This window comes from Drosophila teissieri, chromosome 3R (assembly GCF_016746235.2).
Source record: "Drosophila teissieri strain GT53w chromosome 3R, Prin_Dtei_1.1, whole genome shotgun sequence".
NCBI classification, from domain to species: Eukaryota; Metazoa; Arthropoda; class Insecta; order Diptera; family Drosophilidae; genus Drosophila; species Drosophila teissieri.
The window spans coordinates 14,214,155-14,234,147 of record NC_053032.1 but is presented as its reverse complement, the minus strand read 5'-3'; the positions used below and the strand labels follow the sequence as shown (position 1 = coordinate 14,234,147).

The following is a 19,993-nucleotide window of genomic DNA, read 5'->3' as shown; positions in this document are numbered from 1 at the left end:
TTATATGTGGCCAAATTTTAAATTCCGAGTGTGGCATGTGTCAACGCACCGGAATTGCCGGAGTCAAAATACAGAAAAAATACAAAAAGCCGCCGAAACTTGCCAGACTCGCCCACGCGAATTGCGGTGACCCCGGGAAAAAAGGAAAAACATCCAAACGCACACACACACACCCGCACACACACATACTCGCACACACACACTCACGCACTGGAATGTGGCGCTCAGCTGTGCGGGACGGCATCATAAATTATTTAAATATATATTCCGCTCAGGTGACAGCGGGGGCGTTGGGCGATGGGTTGTGGGTGGTGGCAGTGTGGCACGGTGGCGGTGGGAGGTCTGCGGAAAAGCGAAAGCAAAAAGCGAGCCCTCAACTTGATGGGCGGAACGGGACGCGTGAGTGGCACACGTGCCGCAGCATTATTGAGTGACAAAGGGGACGGGTTTTATTAAAGCGGGGCAGCAAACTATTACTAATAGAAGTTGAGTTAAAGTTCTGCTGTAATTATTTTTTATTACCTTCCGAGAAATATTAGACCGCGTAAATTCGAAACAAAAATCAATTTATTAAGCCACATCGAATAACCCTAAATAAATCGATAACCTAAATAATCCGAATTTAGTGTAATTTATAGTATTCCAAAAAGCAAAATACAAATGACTGTACAGGAAATATGTGTTTAAAATATAGTTGTATTATTTATGTGGCAGGAAAAGCAAATGCATGTGCACAAATTCTGTGTCAAATACATTTATTTTTTCGTTGCGGACTTGATTTCTAATTTACTTACGTATTTATGCTATGTTATGCTTGAAATAAACTTAATCTTTGCTATTTTTTTCGCAAAAGGAGTAATTCGATTATCCTTTAAGTATTTCAATCATAAGCGAAACAGAACTTGTTGTTGGTAGTTTTGTTAAATATTTTTCCATTAAATGTTCCGAAGCCCGGTTTTAAATTTGAAATAACTAAGGGCTTTGCTTGTGTAACTCAGTGCATACATCGTCAGAATACAAAATTGAAAATGCAACCATCTATTAGATAAATCGCCTTTAAGTTTGGTGGGAACCTGCCGTTCTGCGAAATGCTGCTGTTGATTCTCCCATAATTTTCCCCACCCTCCTTATCCGCATTTCACTGCCTGATGTTTTTCCTCTCAATCTGGTGCGTAACTCTTTGTGTGCATTGTGTTGCCCGCTTTTCCGTGCCAGGCCGTGTAAGTGGCGCACTTGTAACAAATTTTCCGTTTGCGTTTTCCTTTTCTTATTATTTCGCGAGCCGCCACCGCAGGATGTCGTTGGGTGGTGTTTTGGGTGGGTGGTGTTAGGGGGCAGGTCCTTTTTTGCGGGCTGGGTTGTGTTTTTCGTATAACAGATTGAAGAAGATTCTCGGGGCTTTTGTGCCAGTTCGTGCTCTGGCTTTCCTTTCGATTTTCTTGTTGCTGTTGGCCAGTCATCTACTGGTGCTGGTGGTGTTTTTGTTGCTGTTGTTGCTGCTGCCAGTTGCTGTTGTTGCGGCTCCTGTCTTGCCAGGAGCAGAATAAGCCAGCACAGCAGACACGTGTGCTTTTCTGCTCACTTTCACTCATTGCTCACAGCTGCTGCTTTCCGCTTTCTCTCTGCTTTTGGCTCCTGCTCCCGCTCCCGCTCCCGCTACTGCTTCTGCTCTCTCCTTTGCCGCTCGCTCACCAGTCACCACTCGCCGCTCACCGCTCACCGCTCACCGTGCTCTTTTCTCTTTTTTCTCTTGGCCAAAAAGGTGTGCGTGCATGGCCGCCAGGCAACTGCCACCATTTTCCATGGGTACAAGTGCCGTTACTCAGCTGAGCGTGTGTGCGTGTGTGGGTTTGGCTGTGGTGTTTGTGCTTGTGTTTGTGAGTTCAAGGTCATCTAGCATTTGCAACAATACGAATACAAATTCAAATACATTACGATGAGCCGCGTACATGAAAGCATCCTATTCTGTTTGTTTTTGACAAATTCGCTCGTCCTTCGTCCCTATTACATACATGCTATGAACATATTATGTATAAAGATGTATTTATATTTATTTGCGTGTGTTGGACTGAGTGCGTCCGCCTAATGGTTATCCCAAATAAATTATTTGTGTAGTTCAACTAATTGACCTACATGTGGTTTTAGCAAATAAGTTGGAATTTTGAAATGGATGCGGAGTGGACTTTTAAACGTATTAAAGTAAAGAGAATTAACCATTTTTCCTGAGCAACGAGGCTTTGAAGTGCATCCCAAAAGTATGCAATGAACTCGAGACGCCAACTTTTCGGTGCTTAAATAGTTCACTTTTGGTGGCAAGTCCTCTGACTTGCGATTGCATGCCATCGTGCGTGAGTATGTGTGTGTGCCTTGCTGTGTTTGTTTGTGTTTTTGTGTTTGTGTGTGCGGTGGTGCCTCCTTCGCCTGTGTGTGTGCAAGACAGCTTGTTTGCTCGTTAATTGCTTCGCGTTCCGAGACGGCCAACTTATCGCTGGCTCCGTAGTTGTAGTCCTGAGTCCTGCCTGAATTCCGCCTCTAGCATTTCCAACGTTCCGCTGAATCAGTTGGGCCGCGTTGTTGTTGCTGCTGCTAACTCAATTATACACTCATTAAAACCGTATTTACATTTCGCTTATGTGTGTGAGGGAGTGAGGGAGTGAGTGAGATTTTCCGCAGAAAAACAGCACAGAAATTTGTGGCCACAGAGTGAGTGTGTTGTTGGCAATTTAATTAAAAGCGTATGCCCGAAGTACAGTAATATTTGAAAAGCGCAAGGTCGTTCCGGCGCGTAGTAAAATAATTTAACATAGTTATGCAGATTACATATGTATATGAGTTGTCCAAACCTGTGTACTGTATAAATGGTGTTCGCATAACTCTATACGATGCATCATCCATGCGGTATTAAATTATTCGATTTGAAAACCTTTAAGCGATCCCATCTTCAATGTAAATACATTTTCTCGCTCTCCCCATCCTGTGGAAAGCATACTTATCGACTTTGGTAAGCGACCGTTTCAGGCAGCTCGTTCAATATTGTTTGCAATTCAAGTCAAAGCTCCTCGTGCCTGGCTTTGCATAAGGTTTTGACCTTAATGGAATCGAAGCAAACATAAACACAGTGGGCCAGCAAGATAAATTGGGAATGGGTTGCACGTGCCCTCGGCCCACACAAACACAGATACTCGACTATGTTGCTGCCACAAGTGCTGCTGCTGCTGTTGTGTTGCTGCCGTCGCCGCTCATAGGCAGCAATTATGGTTCGTTAGTGTGGCCCGTATTTGAAGTGTGCGACAAAGACAAAAGCCGGAGAGAACCACAACTGGGCCAACAACAAGTGCCATAAAAATTAAGTTAATAAAAGGCAACGACGAGCCGCTTTGTTCTATCACCCTGCCTGTTGTGCCCCGTGTTGTTAGAGAGAAAGGTATAATTGTTTATGAGAAAATGAAAATGTGTGAAATGTGTCCCAAAGTTCCGGTTGCTAACAGAGTAGCTATACTAATTTTAAAGTACATATTTCGATATTAGTTTATTTGGTGAATAGTCTGGCAGAAAATGTATTCGCTCATCATCTAGATGTTGCTGAACTAGAAAGGTAACACAAACTTCTATTAGACTGACTTGCCAGGAATAGGGTATAAGGCAGTCGACTTGCCCACTGTTCCTTAGTTCATGCTTCTGTTTTTGTAGTGGGCACAAGTTTTTGGTTTATTCTATTTTGCACTTACTTCTCCTCGGCTTCTGAAACTGTTATGATTGCTGCTGCTGCTACTGTTGCTGTTGCTTCTCGTGCTGCTGCTGCTGCTGTAGGTGTTGCTGCTGCGCCTGTTGTTGGTGTGGCTGCTGGGTCTAAGGACTTGGGGTTAATGCTGAGCGCGGTGTCCTTGGCACGGCCCCTCCATTGTGAGTCGGCATCTTGAAGCGCCGCCTGTAGTGGTAATTGTTTTTCCAGATTGGCCAGCATCCCCTTCGCGTCACACTTCACCCAGCATTGTTATGACACGACCTCGCACGGGTTAAACATTTATTCCCCTTTTCTATTTCACAGGCACTTATTTCTTGCTGTACGATTTCATCGATTACTTCGATAAGGACGATGCCACGGCCCTGCCACGGGACAAATACCTGGAAATTATGAACAACATTTTCGGCAAGGCAACGCAAGCGGAACGCGAAGCCATCATTTTCCAGGTGATTTTCAACTACGCATTCGCATTCAGCGATGTAAAAGCATCTGCAGAAGACAGATGCACTGAAGAAAATTTGTTTTTTTTTCAGGACATGTGGGCCAATTTGTGCATATCAAGGCCTTTATAGCAATATTGTTATATTAATTTACCATTTCGAGTAGTTTCTCATAGAACTTTTCATTGGCCTAAATTCGTGTATATTGTGTACATTTCTTTAAGTGCACTACCCCAATCCCCCGAAGTGCATTAGTGCAACGTGCGACTGCTCCGTGTCACCAACAGCATCGCTGCATGTGCTAAGCACGTTAAATGCGACGTCAACGGAGACGGCTGGCTGATTGAATTGCATTTAGTGGCTTTATTCATTTACTCTGCCCTGTCGCCGGTTAATTTCATTTTGCGGCATTCAGCGTCAGCAGTGAATATGCATTTGACAGTTAAGGCCGGACCGAATCCGGGATTAGCTGCGCAAGGATTTTTTAGAGCTAGTCCAGATAATCCGACAGCCAGCTTCATTGTATGGAAGACTGGAGATTTCATTCCCATTGAGTTGGCGAAAATTAGGACTGTTGCCTAGATTAAATTTAATATAGGAATTTGCCACAGTAATATATTTGTTCATATCACAGATGACCAACAAGTTTATAAGCCTTTCATTGATTTTTAAACTTACAAGACTTTATGCACAGATTCTGCAGTGCCTCCTTAAGCTATAATTTATTCAAAATTAAAGAGGCAAATATTAAGAACAACTTTGCCTTTCTTTTTCAGTATACCAGTTGGGAGGGTAATCCGGGCTATCAGAACCAGCAGCAAATCGGACGCGCCGTGGGCGATCACTTCTTCACCTGCCCCACCAACGAGTATGCCCAGGCTCTGGCGGAGCGAGGCGCCTCCGTGCACTACTACTACTTCACACACGTGAGTACCACATCGAGAGTGCCCACTGTACCCGGGCGAAATGGCCTGCACAGCCTGGCACCCATTAAATATTTCTCAGACTTTGACACGTAAGATGGCGTTGAAGCGCGTGCGTCCGTCCAATCGGAATGCGGTCAAATGGGGCGCAAGTGGCGCAACGGCGCAAAAATCCACGCTGAAGCCACTGCAACGCAGGCAACTGCAATTTGCGTGTCATTAAAATTGCACACAAGGCTAATGGCAGGCAGCAGTCCGGCTCAGGCCCAAAGTGGATAACTGTCGCAAGGATTCGACACTTCGAAAATGTTTGCTTAAGTCCAGTGAATTTCTTTTTTCACCAACTTTTTCAACTTTCGTAGAAAGTTGAGTCAACTGAAGAACTGAAAGCGTACAGAATTACAGGTTTAGGAATACCGCCCGCGTGTCAAGTTCAAGATGTTGGTTTTAGAAGGTATACTTGTTTTCAAGGATATCCCAGAACAGTTATACAGATTTTTAGAAGGTAAAAATGCTGAATTTCTCTCGATGTACTCCTCATTGGCTGCATCTCCAGCGGAAGCAGTTACGGCTGCGTCAAATGTCAACGCGACCGTGTGAACGTTAATTATTAATGTCTGAATGATGGCGGGGCGTTTTCAAAAGTCGAAGTAAATCACTAAGGGTTGGACCTCCTGAAAGCAGAGCTTGCGGCTAATCAGAAACACAGAAAGTGAAAGTACTGTATGCAGAATGGGGTCAGGAGCATACCCTAGTCCATTGCTTTTGACCGAGAACAACTCGAACAAGAGGACAAGTTAGCTTTTTTCAATGGTCTATTATTCATGTTTGTAAAGGTTAGACTTGCGTAATTTTTCCCCGTTTTATTCATAGAATTAGCTTATTTCTTGCTAAATAGATAGATACATTGTAATTAAAGGCATATATAAATGTTAGGATTCTTTAGAGCTCGTTCCAAAGGCCTTACCGTCTAGGAGTAAGTGCAGGGTTACCGATATTGTTGGCCAATTAATCCGTCAACCTTTTGACATCGGACCTCACCATGTCCACGAAATTACTGTATTTCTTATGATTGTGATCATTAAAAAATCATTGACAGTGAATAAAGATATCTTCCCTGTCCTTTGTCATGTGCGATTTTGCGTGGCGTGTCCGACCACTCCGTGTGGATTTGTCACATATTGGGTTAGGGGTCGCTGTCGCAGTTGTTCTTGCTGTTGTTGAGCTACCAGTCAACCTTGGCCGCCATAATTATGGTAACCAAAAGTTTCACGCAACTCACGCCCACCCAAGAGCGAAGAACCCTCGCACAGACACACATACTAAGGAACGCCCCACGTTGGGCGCCAATTAAACTGTACGCACACGCACAGGCTCAGGATGTTGGCTGCGGGCAGACACAACAACTATACAACAGCAAAGCAGCTAAGAGGGAACAGGGCCAGAAATCGTTACTGGATCACGACCCTACGAAAGGGGCCAGGAGCATGGGAAAGCGGAGTCGACTAATGAAACTTCAATTTACGAGGTCACGGCCCGCATGCCCTGCACGTGTGGGGCATAATTTCAGTCAGTTATTTGTTTAAACGACTTTAGCTGCGGTGCCTGCTGCCGTCGATTGATATCGGCTGCTTGCAGACCCAGTTGGATCGGCCTAATGATTAACAAATACGCAGCTCTCACTATGCGTATACACAGAATGGTCTGTTTAATGTATTGATTTTCGTTCGCCGGCTTCGATTCCTTGAATACACACAAACTAATGGCTGCGATTGGGAGTCGATATTGAACTATAATAAGTGGTAATTTGGGCGAACAAATCACTGCAGTACGCAAATCAATATTATAGAACATAGTAGGTGGTACTCATACGACATATGTATGTCTGGTGTTAGGTGGTTTAGGTTTCCTTAGAAATAGAATGCATATATGGACTAATTTACACATAAACTTATATATCTCTTTGTTTTCATTGCAATCAATATGTTTCCACATCACTCGTTAGTTTTTCAAATAGCCAATGTGCTCTTCACTTTTGATGTTCGGTTAATATTTGCGCCAGCGCTACAGTGATAATCAAACTGTTTTACCCAGCGAGTCGTTGCTCCTTACAGCTGATTGCACAATATGCAAAATTTAGTGCGTGCGGGGTGCCAGTTTGTCAGCATTGTTTATACCAAATCGCGCGTTAATAATCCAATGGATCAACAGCACCAGCAGTTGACGAGCAGAAGCTGACCGGTTGGTGCCACCCACCAAATGGAAATGAGAGCAAATGAAATTAGTTTTAATTACAGCCGTCAAGTTGCAGCAGCACAACTCGTAACTCACTTTGCCCATAAACGGGTCCGCGATGGGGCGACGAAGCATGGCAAATGGGGTCGCCAGCTGCTAAAGTGCCTGCCAGATTGTCTATCTGCTTGGCTGGTGACCAGGGGGTCATCCCCATCCCCCACTGGCCACATGCTTGACTGACCAGCTTTCCTCCCATTGTCCTCCCATGTTTAACCTCTCCTCTTCTCTCCTCCCAGATCCTCTTTCTGTTTCATTTCGCCATTCGCCGCTGACTACTGCAGCGTGCAACGTGCCTGGCACTTAAATAAGTTTTCCTTCTCCACTGTTTCTCCTGCTCCTCGCGTTCCTGGTGCTCCTACTGGTTGTACTCCACTCTACTATACTCCACTAGTAGTAGTTCACTACTACTCTCGACTTTCGACTGTGGCGTTTCTCATTATGACCTACGAGTCCAAGTTTCACTGCTGTTTGCAATTTTGCGCTTAAATCAAAAAAGTTTAGTTCTCCGCTCCGGCTGCGTACAATTTTTCATTATTTGCACGAAAAGGCGTAAGGACTGCAGGACTTTTATGTTATGTGTGTACGTACTACTTTATATAGGGGACGTGTGTCCTGACAGCCAGCGACCAAGTCGCATAAATTTCCAACAACTTGGCAGGAGCAGGAGCGAAAGCAGCGGCCTCGCATTACCAGAATTACCCATGGCATATCCCGGACACTATTCATTATGCGACTTGGCACTTGGCTGCCAGCCTGTGCCAGCCTGTCAAGGTGCAGCTCAAGCAGAGCCCGACTGGGGCCAACTCAAGTTGAATGGTTAAGTGGTTAGCCCTCAGCTTTCAGTTCTCAGCCCTCAGCTCTCTGCTCTCGGCTCTTGGCTCTCGGCTTTCAGCTCTTGGCTAGGCCTAATGGTCAGCAGAATCGCATATGCAGGATTTGGTGTTTCGCTTTGCATAAGATTGCATTTTCCAAAGGGGTTTGCCTAATTAGCATTTGGGCTGGTGTTGCTGGCTCTGCCAGGGAATAAAAGTCAGCACGATGGTAGCAAAGGGTACACCTGGCTAGCAACTTCAAATAAGTATGCATTGGATGTTGTTACATTTAAGTGGCTCCTCAGCCCTCATACAAAGTTGCAGAATTAAGAAACATTAAGGAACTAAAATAATGATATTCTGGTTTTTATCATTGTCACGATGTAAACGATATGTTTACAGTCGAAACTAATTTCAAAATATATTTTAGTATATGTAGTTACTGAACTATTAATATTGTTTAGCTTAACTAAGTTGTTCGGCGTAGCTTACTCAGGTCTCGAGAACATTCAAGCACCACGCTTAATTTAGCAAAATATTTCCCACTCTTAGCCGTTTCGGGCTTTTCTTTAAGGAGGTGGTGCAGCAGCCGTGGTCCGTACAACGTGGCGTATACGCAACGTGGTTGCCCATGCACGTACCCAGTGCAACAGCCTGTCCTGCGATTCCGCAACCCCCAGACGCAGTTGCAGTGCAAGCTGCTGTGAGATACGTGAAATGGCGCCACACGAGGGCATTTAATGCCGCTGCCTGTCAAGGGCGACAGAGTTTTGGGACTGAAATGCTGAAACGCAGAGCTGGCAGTCGACCAGGCGTTTACTTATTTATTCATTCGTTTTTTTCGGCGTTCCAGTGCGCTGCATGCTGCGACAATATTTACCATTAACAGGGAACGCCAGCGAGCAGGCGAGCGAAATCAAATAAATAAATAAAAAGGGTAGATGTTTATCTGCATAATTTCTGGCGGAGTTTACGACAGCGTCGCGCTGCGCTCTCATTTTTCGACGGTCCCATTTTCACGGCTTTTCCTTGGCTTTTCTAGCGCTATCCAATTTATTGTTTGTACTCTTTTGCTTGTTTGCAGCGCACAAGCACCTCGCTGTGGGGCGAATGGATGGGCGTGCTACACGGCGATGAGATCGAGTACTTCTTTGGCCAGCCGCTGAACAACTCCCTGCAGTATCGACCTGTGGAGCGTGAGCTGGGCAAGCGTATGCTCAGTGCGGTCATCGAGTTTGCTAAGACGGGGTGAGTTTTCAGGGTTTTGAGCTTTTCACCAAGAGCTTTTTGCGGGTTTATAGCAAACCTAGCCAAGTTTCGCACTCGATTGCCATAAGAAAAGCTTTTAATAACGCCCACCCATTCCAGAAATCCCGCTCAGGATGGCGAGGAGTGGCCCAACTTCTCCAAGGAGGATCCCGTCTATTATATTTTCAGCACCGACGATAAGATCGAGAAATTGGCCAGAGGTCCTTTGGCGGCTCGCTGCTCGTTCTGGAACGATTACTTGCCAAAAGTCAGGAGTTGGGCAGGTAAGTGATAATAGCTCCTATTAAATAAATGACCCACACACTCCGATCCAAATGTGAATGATAGTACAGTCATCGTTGGAGGTTTCTCTTCGCCATTGTATTGCTCTATCAGTGTTCTTTCTTTGGCTTCTGTTGTGTTGTGTTGTGTCGATATCGTTTTGTGTGTATATTTGGCGTACAATTAACATAAATTTGGTATTCGCTACGATATATCGTAAAAAGCGGCATAAAGTCAGCTAATGGCTGTCGGCATCACCGGTACCACACCTTAAGACGATTCGCAGGGGGTTCGGTTCCCCCCGAATCGGGTTAACGCTGGCCAAGCAAAACATTCGGGTCCGGAGTGGATTATTCACTCCGATAATGTACCTGTGATAGCGGCGATTAAAGTGCCAACCTATCCCAAGCCTTTCTTTCGAGAGTCTCCGGACAAAGACCGAGTGTCAATGGTCGTCCAAATCCGAAATGTTAAACACTTACCGTTCGAATGATTAATGCTTAACTTGAAGCTGCAGAGAGAAAAATATATCTACAAATTGGTAGTTTATAGAATTGGCTTTTTAAGGAGAGTTATTGAGATCTAAGAAGGGAGATTATTATATTTTATATTAAACAGTGTTGATTTATAAACATTTTTTGAATTTGGCCATTCCCATTAAAATAGTTTTCTTAAATTACAGAAATTGTGAATATTTTCAAAACACCTAAAGAAAATTCATTATTCATAGTTAGTTAAATTGTAATATGTTGCCAATTCCTATCAATAAGAAGTTTGGTAATTATTCCAAATAAACAACTCTTCACAAGGGTTTTATAAAATGCTTTTCTTTCTGTGCTTAAGCAGTTAAAACCTTTTGAAGCTCCTTCCTTTTTCACTTAGTGGAAGGCGTGAGTCAGAGGGGCTGACGCGACTGATTCGGTGAAAGATTTTTAGTTATGCTTTTGAATTTATTTCATTTATGCGTAGCATCATTCCGCCGTCCGAGTTTTTAATTTATGGCAGTGTCAGCTTTTCAAAATGTGCCCATCAATCAGGAAAATGAGTTGCGAGACAGATCGGACGACTGACCGAGAAAAGAAATGTAAATAGGCAGAGTCGTATAAGCCAGGCCCTGACAATGATCAATGACGAGGACCGTAAAAGTCTCTAGTTATATAGATTAGCTGCGAGTCGGTGGGCGTTGTGGCTTTTATGTTTGCACTTAAAGTCCTAAAAGTTGTGGGGCCATTAAAGTTTATGGGTTTTGGGTGAAAGATCACCATCGTAGAGGACCGCGCCACCAAGTCTGGCTCGCAATCTGACCAGCAAATCGATGAGTGGCACAAAAGAAAATTACTGTCTCACAAATTAATAAAAACTTAATTTATGCTAATTAACCGTATTGGTTTTAGGAGCTAATTTTGGTTTTCAGTTTTACATAAACCCAATCGATCGGGTATGCAAATGAGCCTGGGCGAACGAACTGCGGCTCTGGGGAGAGCAGCTATCTGAAAACCTCTCCTAATGCAGATATCTCCACAATCGATCACTTGACGGCGAATTGAATATACACAAATGCACGCACATACACGTACATATATGAAAAGCTCCACTTTTGATCTGGCTGCGGTAAAAGTTGCCACTTAGCACCCGAAGATCTATCCCCATTTTCTACCCCCCGACAGAGCGGGGCGGAGGAAACAGGTTTTGTTTTGGCAAGTTAATTAATTTGCATTTGTATATGTAGCGGTGTATTCTTTATCGCCAAGAGCGCTTGCCAACAATGCCTCCCATTTGCCTTAATGGCCATTTAAAATTTCACCCAAGATCTAGTTTGGATTAATCCCATACAATGGGAACTGGAACTGGAACTGGTCGTCCTGCTGTTTCTACCAGACACGCTGGCACCGCTGGAATCGAGAAATGTCACCGGCCGCGATAAATAAACGATCGCCGTGTCATAACTCAGGCGCACGCGTTGAGATTCGGATTAAAGACCTGTAGCTTGTAGATACAATATCTTTTGCATTTGTATGGCCTTTTCTCTTTCGATTCGGTGCGGTGCGTTGTGGCTTGGATCACTTTGCTTCGCTTCGCTTAGCTTCGCTCCGTTTCGTTTCGTTTTTTGGCTTTTAGCGACACGTGTTTCCAATATGTATGTTCGGCGTGTTTAATTTGTATGTGGTTTTTGTTGCGACTGTGCCAATTTATTTCTTCATTATCTGAATGGTATAATCTATGATTTGGTCAGCCTTTTAAATTCAAATTAGCAAAAATTAAATGCACGCGACAGAGTGGCTCAAGAAATATGAACAATTCGGATATTATAAAGGCGATTTATTGCTTAGCTCTAGCCGAAGATTGATTTCGAAACTGATGTGCCTCGCTTTGTTTTATTGCCTTGCTTGATTTTAACTCATTTTGCACACTTGCACTTCACCGCACGGGGATGAAAAAGCTTAAGTCGTTGAGCAAGTTATCCCTGTACTTTGGGCAGCGGGCTGAAATACTAAAAGTATAAAAATCAAACACTTTGCGGGTCTGTGGGCCTGGTTTGGCGTGTTGAAATCCGATCGCCGGCCGGGCCATTTGAAGTTTTTATCTTGTCTGGTTTGTTGTGGCCAAACAACTTTCGAATGAATTAGCACACGAATTTTGACTTAATCTATGTTTGCATAAATGTAAAAAAATTATGATACGACCATGCAAAGCAGTTCGTTCTCCGGGACTTTTTGACGGTCCAAGGTAAGTTGGCCTACAGATCTCCCAAAGTTTTCTTTTCCTCCCCAATGCACCGAAACTCGCACCAGAAACCAAATGTTTACTTGCTTCTCTTTCTTTTGATTGTACTCTTTCATGTCCATATTATTTTATTTGTTTGGCTTCATATGATTTCTTTTGAACGATAATAGAGTTGTTGAGTGGAATATAGTGCTGATTATAGAGAGATAGAGGATAGATCATGTCTTGGATGACTTTTTCCAGAATTGCCCACATACATACACTGTCATCATTGCCCCGCCCACAATCTGTGCTTGAATATAAACACCATTATCTTTTTCTTCTACTAGGTACTTGCGATGGCGATTCGGGAAGTGCTTCCATATCCCCGAGGCTCCAGCTCCTTGGAATCGCTGCTCTGATCTACATCTGCGCCGCATTGCGAACCAAAAGGGTTTTCTAAAAGAAACCCACTCCCGGAAAATACCACACACACACACACACACTGGAACACACCCACACCCCATCACAGCCACAACCACACACACTTAAAGTTAGAACACGTTAATAATAAAATTTAGCAGAGGGAAACCAAATTTTTAGTAGGCGCAGACATTTGTGTAGGAGCAGAACTTAGTACAGAACTTAGTAGGATCGGTTTGAGCAATTCGATGGCAATTGCTGAACATTTGTAAATTAAACTTAGAGCTCTACGCACCCTTAGGCAGTCAATGGTCGGGTAGGGTCCTTCGAAGGACTCTGTGCATCCTGGCCAGACTCCAGAGACCACTGTAGCCACATGCCACATGCCACGCGCCATAGGCCAGGCCCAAACCAAATTGTTTTTTGTGGAGCACAATGCTAAATCGCTTAATTTGAAGAATTGGCCAAGGGATAGGCGGAATTTTTGATAAATATTAATGCAGATAGAACTAAAATGTTTGTCATTTTGCCTTTGGGGCAGCCAAAAAGAAACAAAGTTTACAGATACTCGTTTACCGAACGGAAAACTCGCTCAGATGACAGACACTTTTTTGCCATGCCCACATTCTTGAGCGATATTTGAGCGCATTTAATGGCACAATTTTAGCATTCAGTTCAAAACCGAAAAAAGTCCTTGTTGCCTGAAGATAGTTGGCCAAATTGCATTGGTTTCATGCTTAGGTTGAGGGTTCGTTTGATTTCGATTCACATTCCCAAGGAAAACTACACAAGAAAATTGTAACCACACGAGATTCTTATGAGAAAACCCAAATGGAAATTTTCGGAAAATCAACAATTGTATTGTACAAAAATTGGCATTGGTTTATTAGAAGATGAAAAATAGAAGCTAAAACCAAATAAAAAAAGCGGATTAGTAGCCCCAAATCAAGCACTACCCAAGACAAATTTTTCGAAACGAACAAAGCGAAACAAATTGTAATAAAGAATCGATCGAAAATGAGGTTTAAGCATAGTACGGGGCAAAGACGGAGATGATATTTATAATGCAAAACATATCAGTATATTATTGTATTTGTACTAAACGTTTTACAAATTGGCTTAGTGAGAAAATTGTACGGAGGAAAATGAAATGATTTAATACTAAATAATGGTAATTAGAAATTTTATACACATAGCGAAATTGGATCAATGATTAACACAAAACGTATTGTATGATGAGTAACGTATATGTACTTGGTATGTCTATATCTATAAATAAATATTGTTCGAAACGTAAATCCAGAAAATGAAAGATCATCGTCAACCCTAGAGTTCAGTGTGTGTCGCAGACTAAATGAGAGCTAATGAGTAAAAGTAAAAGTAAAATTTAAAGTAAAAGTAAAATTAAAAGTAAACGTAATCGTAATCGTAATTGTAACCGGTAATCGTAACCGTACTCTGTAATCGTATTAAAGGCATATCAATATGTATTAACTATGGAAATCGAAAACCTTTCGAAATTTACTAAGGTAAGCCACACTGATATTAATTAAGTTATTTTTATCAACAATTATTATAATACCACACACTATCTGATAATACATAGATTCAACAAGTATTAGACTTATGAAGAACAACAACATTAACTGTTTGCTAACATTTGAAAGTTTTAAACCCAACCAAATAAAATAAATAAGATAACCCAAGAAACCCAAACCAAAAGGAAAACCACATGGGAAACCAAATCAAGTAAACGATTATTGAATTGTATTGTATTAGGTATGAGCTGTGGTCAAGGCCTACTGAGCGATGTTCGCTTTCAACTGTAGCATCTAGGAAAATTTATGTGACCCTCTAGCCAGGTGACGAATGCACTTAGGACACTGTATTCGATTCCGTTATATCTGATACTACTCGTACTCAACACCAATGCAAGCAACGATAGCAAGCCACTCACTTAGAAATCTCCCCATAGTTATACGTTATACGACAATTGCACCACGATTAACGAATAATTCAACAATTGAGCGAGAAGCGAATCGGAAGAATCAGCAGATCCACAAGGCATTCCTAAGTTATGCATTACTTTAAATACTTCTTAAAGGGTTAACCAGCAAGACAAGAACAACTAACAAGACGAAACAAAGAAAACAAGCAAACAAGCAAACAAACAATTAAACAAATAATAACACTGCATGATGCAAATTAATAACTTAAACAAAAGGATTTTTTAAATATATGTGGAACATTTATATTTTTATACCATGCAAGAAGCGAAATGAAAACAAAAACCGAAATTGCGTAAAAAGGAGGTATTAACAAACGATAAATAACTTTAAAATTTTGTACTAACCCATTGTCTAAAACTGTGGACACGAAAAAGTGTGAGACGAACTCCAAGATGACTAGCTTTAATCCCTACTCCCTATCCCTATGATTGCACCACGTTCGCCTCTTAACCAAAACATAAAAAAATGGAAAAAAGTAAATAAATCTAGGTATATAAAGTAACCGATTCCAAGACTAGACTTGATAGTTAATCCCTTCTGTAGAGACGAGTGGGCCAAAGCGAGTGCTGCCTGTGCCCCGACCCTGCCCACTTGGCCGGCCTCCAAGGTCAGGTGGGATCACGAGGTCAGAGGTCACCGGAGGCAGTATTTACTGTGCGTCCACTCACGGTGAGCATAGAGTTAATAAATATCACACAGAAAATACACCAGTTTACCGTGTATTATGCCTTCTGCCTTCGAGAAAAGAGAAGTGAAAAGTACTCATTCTACGACTACGTTTACGATATTACCATTTATATGCATTTCTAACCTCCCCACTTATTTTCGTCTCACCCGAAATTAGGAATATTTTTTTGTCATTTTGCATGGTTTTCGGCTCAAGCCAAAGAATTGACAATATAATATTTCGCCTTAGAAGCAAAGGAGCAAACGAATTAAAGACAAATTCCAAGTGTTATGCTTATAGATCTAAATTTTTATACATGGACATGGACATGGACACTTCGTCGTCTGATTTTTTGGTAAACGTGCACTAATCGCTACTAGTATGATTTGTACAGATTATTGCTTTCGTTGCGGTTCTTCCAGGTCATCTTTATAAAGTATATTATATATATTAATGTAAACGATAGGACAACCACACACACGCACCCACTCACCCACTCACTCACTCTCACACGAACACATCTCAGTGTGCTTTTGCTGTAGTAGTCTGCCAATTGTAAAAGAATTTATATATAAACGAATCGAAACGGAAACGGAACCACTCATATTCTAATTTATGATAATAATGAAAGCATGCTGGTCACACTTAAACACACACGCATACCCCCAGCACACACAGCAAACCAACACAGACACACATGCACACACTTGCACACACAGCCAGAAACTCTTCATAGAAGGACGAAGCGTAGGAATAGGAAATACATGAGCAGGATCCTTAGACGGTTGAGGTGTTTGTGTTTTGTATAAAACAGCGAGTACCAAACCGAAGTAGAGGAGACATAGTTCAAGTTTTTGTTTATTGTGTATTACGAACAAGTTAAAAATTGTATCAGCTACGACATCTGATAATAAAATCGAAATCTAGGTGGTAGACAAAACTCTCTGTACAATGTAATAAATATGTTGATTGCTATACAATAGACTACAGTACACACTCACTGAAAGCAAGAAGAATATAAATCTGAATCTGATAAAGTTAAAACATATAATACCAGAAAACTGAAGAAACCAGGCACAGAAATGCATTTGACATCACAACAATTCTCACAATTAGTCTTAAAGGCAGAGGAGAGGTTTAGTAAAATAAATACAGAGTCTTTTATGTATAAAAATCAAATACATATCAATATATGGCCTATGGTTTATTTAGTTTAATTATATATTATGAATAACACACTCAAAAGCGGCAGGTGTGCAGTAAGGCTCTGATTTATGACTTTTTAAGTAGGCAATTTGTATAAATTAAGCAGCAAGCAACACAATACAAGCAGATACAAGCCAGAGAACGGAAAACAAAAAACAAAAACAAATTGTGGTTAAATATGTGTTCTTACTTGTTAGTGGTAATAAAACAAAGGTAAAAGTTTAACAAACGCAAATTAGGCAACCAAACTGTAATTATAACTGTTAGCTTTTAATCATGCCAAGCATTTTCCGTTCAATTCCCCCGAATTTGCGTTGCGAAAACTCGCTTGAAACTCTATGTTTTCACTTAGAACACACGGATTAGCTTATATTGCAAACTGTAGTCGCAAACACACTCAAACTCAAACACACTCACACTCACACACCCATGGGAGCACCCACACGCCGACAACTGCCCGTTTGAGTAATGTGTAATGGCTATGGAACTACTTAATGGCTAACAAACACTCGCCGCGGGCAGCACTAATGCAAATAAAGTTAAAAGGTAGCTAAAAATAACAACTAAGACCACTTTTGCTCGAGCAAAAGAGCAAAAGTCACGAGCAGATCGAAAATTAATAAATCGAAACTCATAAAAGTGGACACAGACACCCAAACACATACAGTCAGTTAGTACAATGGCAGCTCCAAAAGTCCTCATCTTGTGTTCCAAATTTGAATATATATTATATACATATGATTTGATGGCGACGCTTTAGTGTTCAGCAAAAGTAAACAAATATGAAACCGACAAATTAATGCAGAATTCTATTTAATGTATATGACGATGTTTGTTTGTGTGTCAGTGACGGAACGTTGTTAACGATTAAATTATAATTATAATTATAATTATTATTGTCGCAGAACTTACTTTAAATTCAAGGAACACGAAATGGAAGATCATTTCGCGCAGACGACAGATAACATATGCAAAACATAATTGCTGTTTTAAGATATTAACTATATATAAATATATATATATATATATACAGACATACATCTAGATTGAAAATATGACATGAGCATACAAAATGTAGGGATCATTTTACTGAATATTATATACATACTACTACATATAATCGAAACCAAAAAAAAATTCTGCTAAACAAGGAAAAATAAAACCACAATTGAAATGCTAAATGTAATACGATTACCGAAACTCAAGAGAAAGTATGAAACTACCAAGAGAAAAAGTAATGTGTAAACAATTGAAACCCGCATTGAGGCAGCATAAAGAATACAAAAATTTAAGTGAAATTATATTACGAAATATATTGTATATCGATACAAGATGGATACAAGTAAAATACAAATAAAACTCATGTATCATGTACTAAACAAACAGCAATTCGCTTTTATTTCCCGCCCCGGCCGTCGATCATTTCCCAATGGCATTTGCACCTCTGCTCACATTTTTCCATATTTTTCCCGTAAGTCATTATCGACTTCAGGAAGCGCCTCCCATCTGAGACAACAGCTCTATCACTCCGACTTAGTGGCTGCTAATTACACGGCACTTTGCATTTGCATTAAATCAATAAAACTGAAATGATAAACACCAAATAAAATCGCGTACCTACCTACCGCTCGGCCAGCTGAAGTGCAGAAAACTTAATTTATGATGCATATAAATCCACAATTATGCCGCCACTTCCGCATGCCGACTGCAGGCCGAAATATGCAAATTAATCACGGCAAATTAAAACGAAAGGTGCCCCATAAAAGCCATGGTGACCACAGTGCCGCCGCCCGTCTCCCTAATTTGCGTGCCAGCATTTGTCAATTTGCCCGGGGTTCAGGGCTCCATTTACGGTCGCCATTTCGCATCCGTAGTAAAAGTTAAAGTGGCCCCGACCCGAGACTAAGCCTGAGCATTGTGAAAAGTCCATCTCATTTGGGCTCAGCCGTTTAACGAATATTTCATACTCTGTTCGGGAATCATAGTCGAATTATTTACCTTCCACTTTATTTGTGTATATAAGTGTATGTATGCAGCCGTGGGTATTTATTTTTGGAATTATTATAATTTTTATTATTGATGCAGATGTTATGGTGCCTTCGTATTATATTACATTCTTGAATTTTAAATTTTATATTTATATAGCTGTTAGTTTTAGAGTCAGCTTTCTCGTCAAAAATATGTATGTGAATATATATGTATTCCAATTCAAATGAACTTATTTATTTCTTAGCCTTCTATAAGCTAATTTCGAATAATAAACATAGCTGCTCTATCTTGAAGTGAAAAGCTTGCGAAAACTGAAGGCCCTTTTCTGAAAAGAGTATGCAAAGGAAGAAGGTGCATTGTCATTAGGGCTCGGTTTCCAACGCGTTCTGTTAGTCAAAAGAGCCGACAGCTTTGTAAATGCAAATTAGACCTGCAGTCGGCGGGTACATTTGAGTGTTTGAGTAGATAGTCATTAAGTCTCTTTATGCCCGGTTTATCTAGTGAAGTTTATGTTATTTTTGTATCTTCTATTGCAGAATTTGCGCAGCGGATAACCTACGTGGCTACCTCAGCGTTTGTCTACCTGAAGACCTGGCTAATTAGTGGCTAAAGGAAGTGTTATGTCAATACCTCTAAACAAAATGTTAATAGTTATTCAGGGCACTGTTTATATAACTTCCTCGGAAAGCAACGGAAAGTCTGATTGAAGAATAGTTAGGCTAAGAAACGGAAACCAGTGATAATAATTTGATAGGGAGACTGTAAAGAAGACAGGATATGGAGAACAAGTCGAATTTAGGAATCCAGGGCTTCGAAAAGCAGTTTCAAACTGAGTAGTTTTGTAAGATATTGAAAGAGGAAAAGTGCTGGACACCCTCACACGCTTTGAAACTCGTACTTCCCCCGTTTAGCTTATTCACCAGAAAAACGAATAAAATTGTTCCACTTGATTGATGCAAACTCTGGCTATTTGCTATGTTTTGTGTATTTCCGTTTGCAGCCGGTTTCACAGACGCCATTACTTAGTTTTAATTGATCCGCGGACAATCGCCGGGCGGACTTAATCTTCAGATCAAATAGGTTTTTACACGCGAAAGGCAGCAGCGGCAACAACAGCAGCAACAGCAGCCTTCAACCTGACATATGAATAATTTAAATTTCGCTGTATGCCGTGCTGCGACTCGATAAACCAACCAAGATGAGAAGTAAAGACGTGAGGCCAACTCGAACTCGAACTCGGATGAAATCAAT

At 41.4% G+C, this 19,993-nt stretch overlaps 1 protein-coding gene across 4 annotated transcripts in view; it reads left to right on the top strand.

The window, feature by feature from the left end:
* LOC122621158 (acetylcholinesterase) overlaps window positions 1–19,664 on the top strand; it is a 37,625-nt gene extending 17,961 nt beyond the window's left edge. For 2 of the 4 annotated variants that reach the window (XM_043798914.1, XM_043798915.1), the window contains exons 6-10: window positions 4,049–4,191; window positions 4,962–5,111; window positions 9,300–9,463; window positions 9,584–9,747; window positions 12,799–18,136. In XM_043798914.1, the coding sequence (XP_043654849.1) occupies window positions 4,049–4,191; window positions 4,962–5,111; window positions 9,300–9,463; window positions 9,584–9,747; window positions 12,799–12,911 (734 nt within the window). In that variant the 3' untranslated portion in view covers window positions 12,912–18,136. Of the gene's footprint in view, window positions 1–4,048; window positions 4,192–4,961; window positions 5,112–9,299; window positions 9,464–9,583; window positions 9,748–12,798; window positions 18,137–19,278 lie in introns of those variants that run through there. The other 2 variants (XR_006326197.1, XR_006326198.1) reach the window with 2 other exon arrangements.
* Window positions 19,665–19,993: the final 329 nt, after the last annotated feature.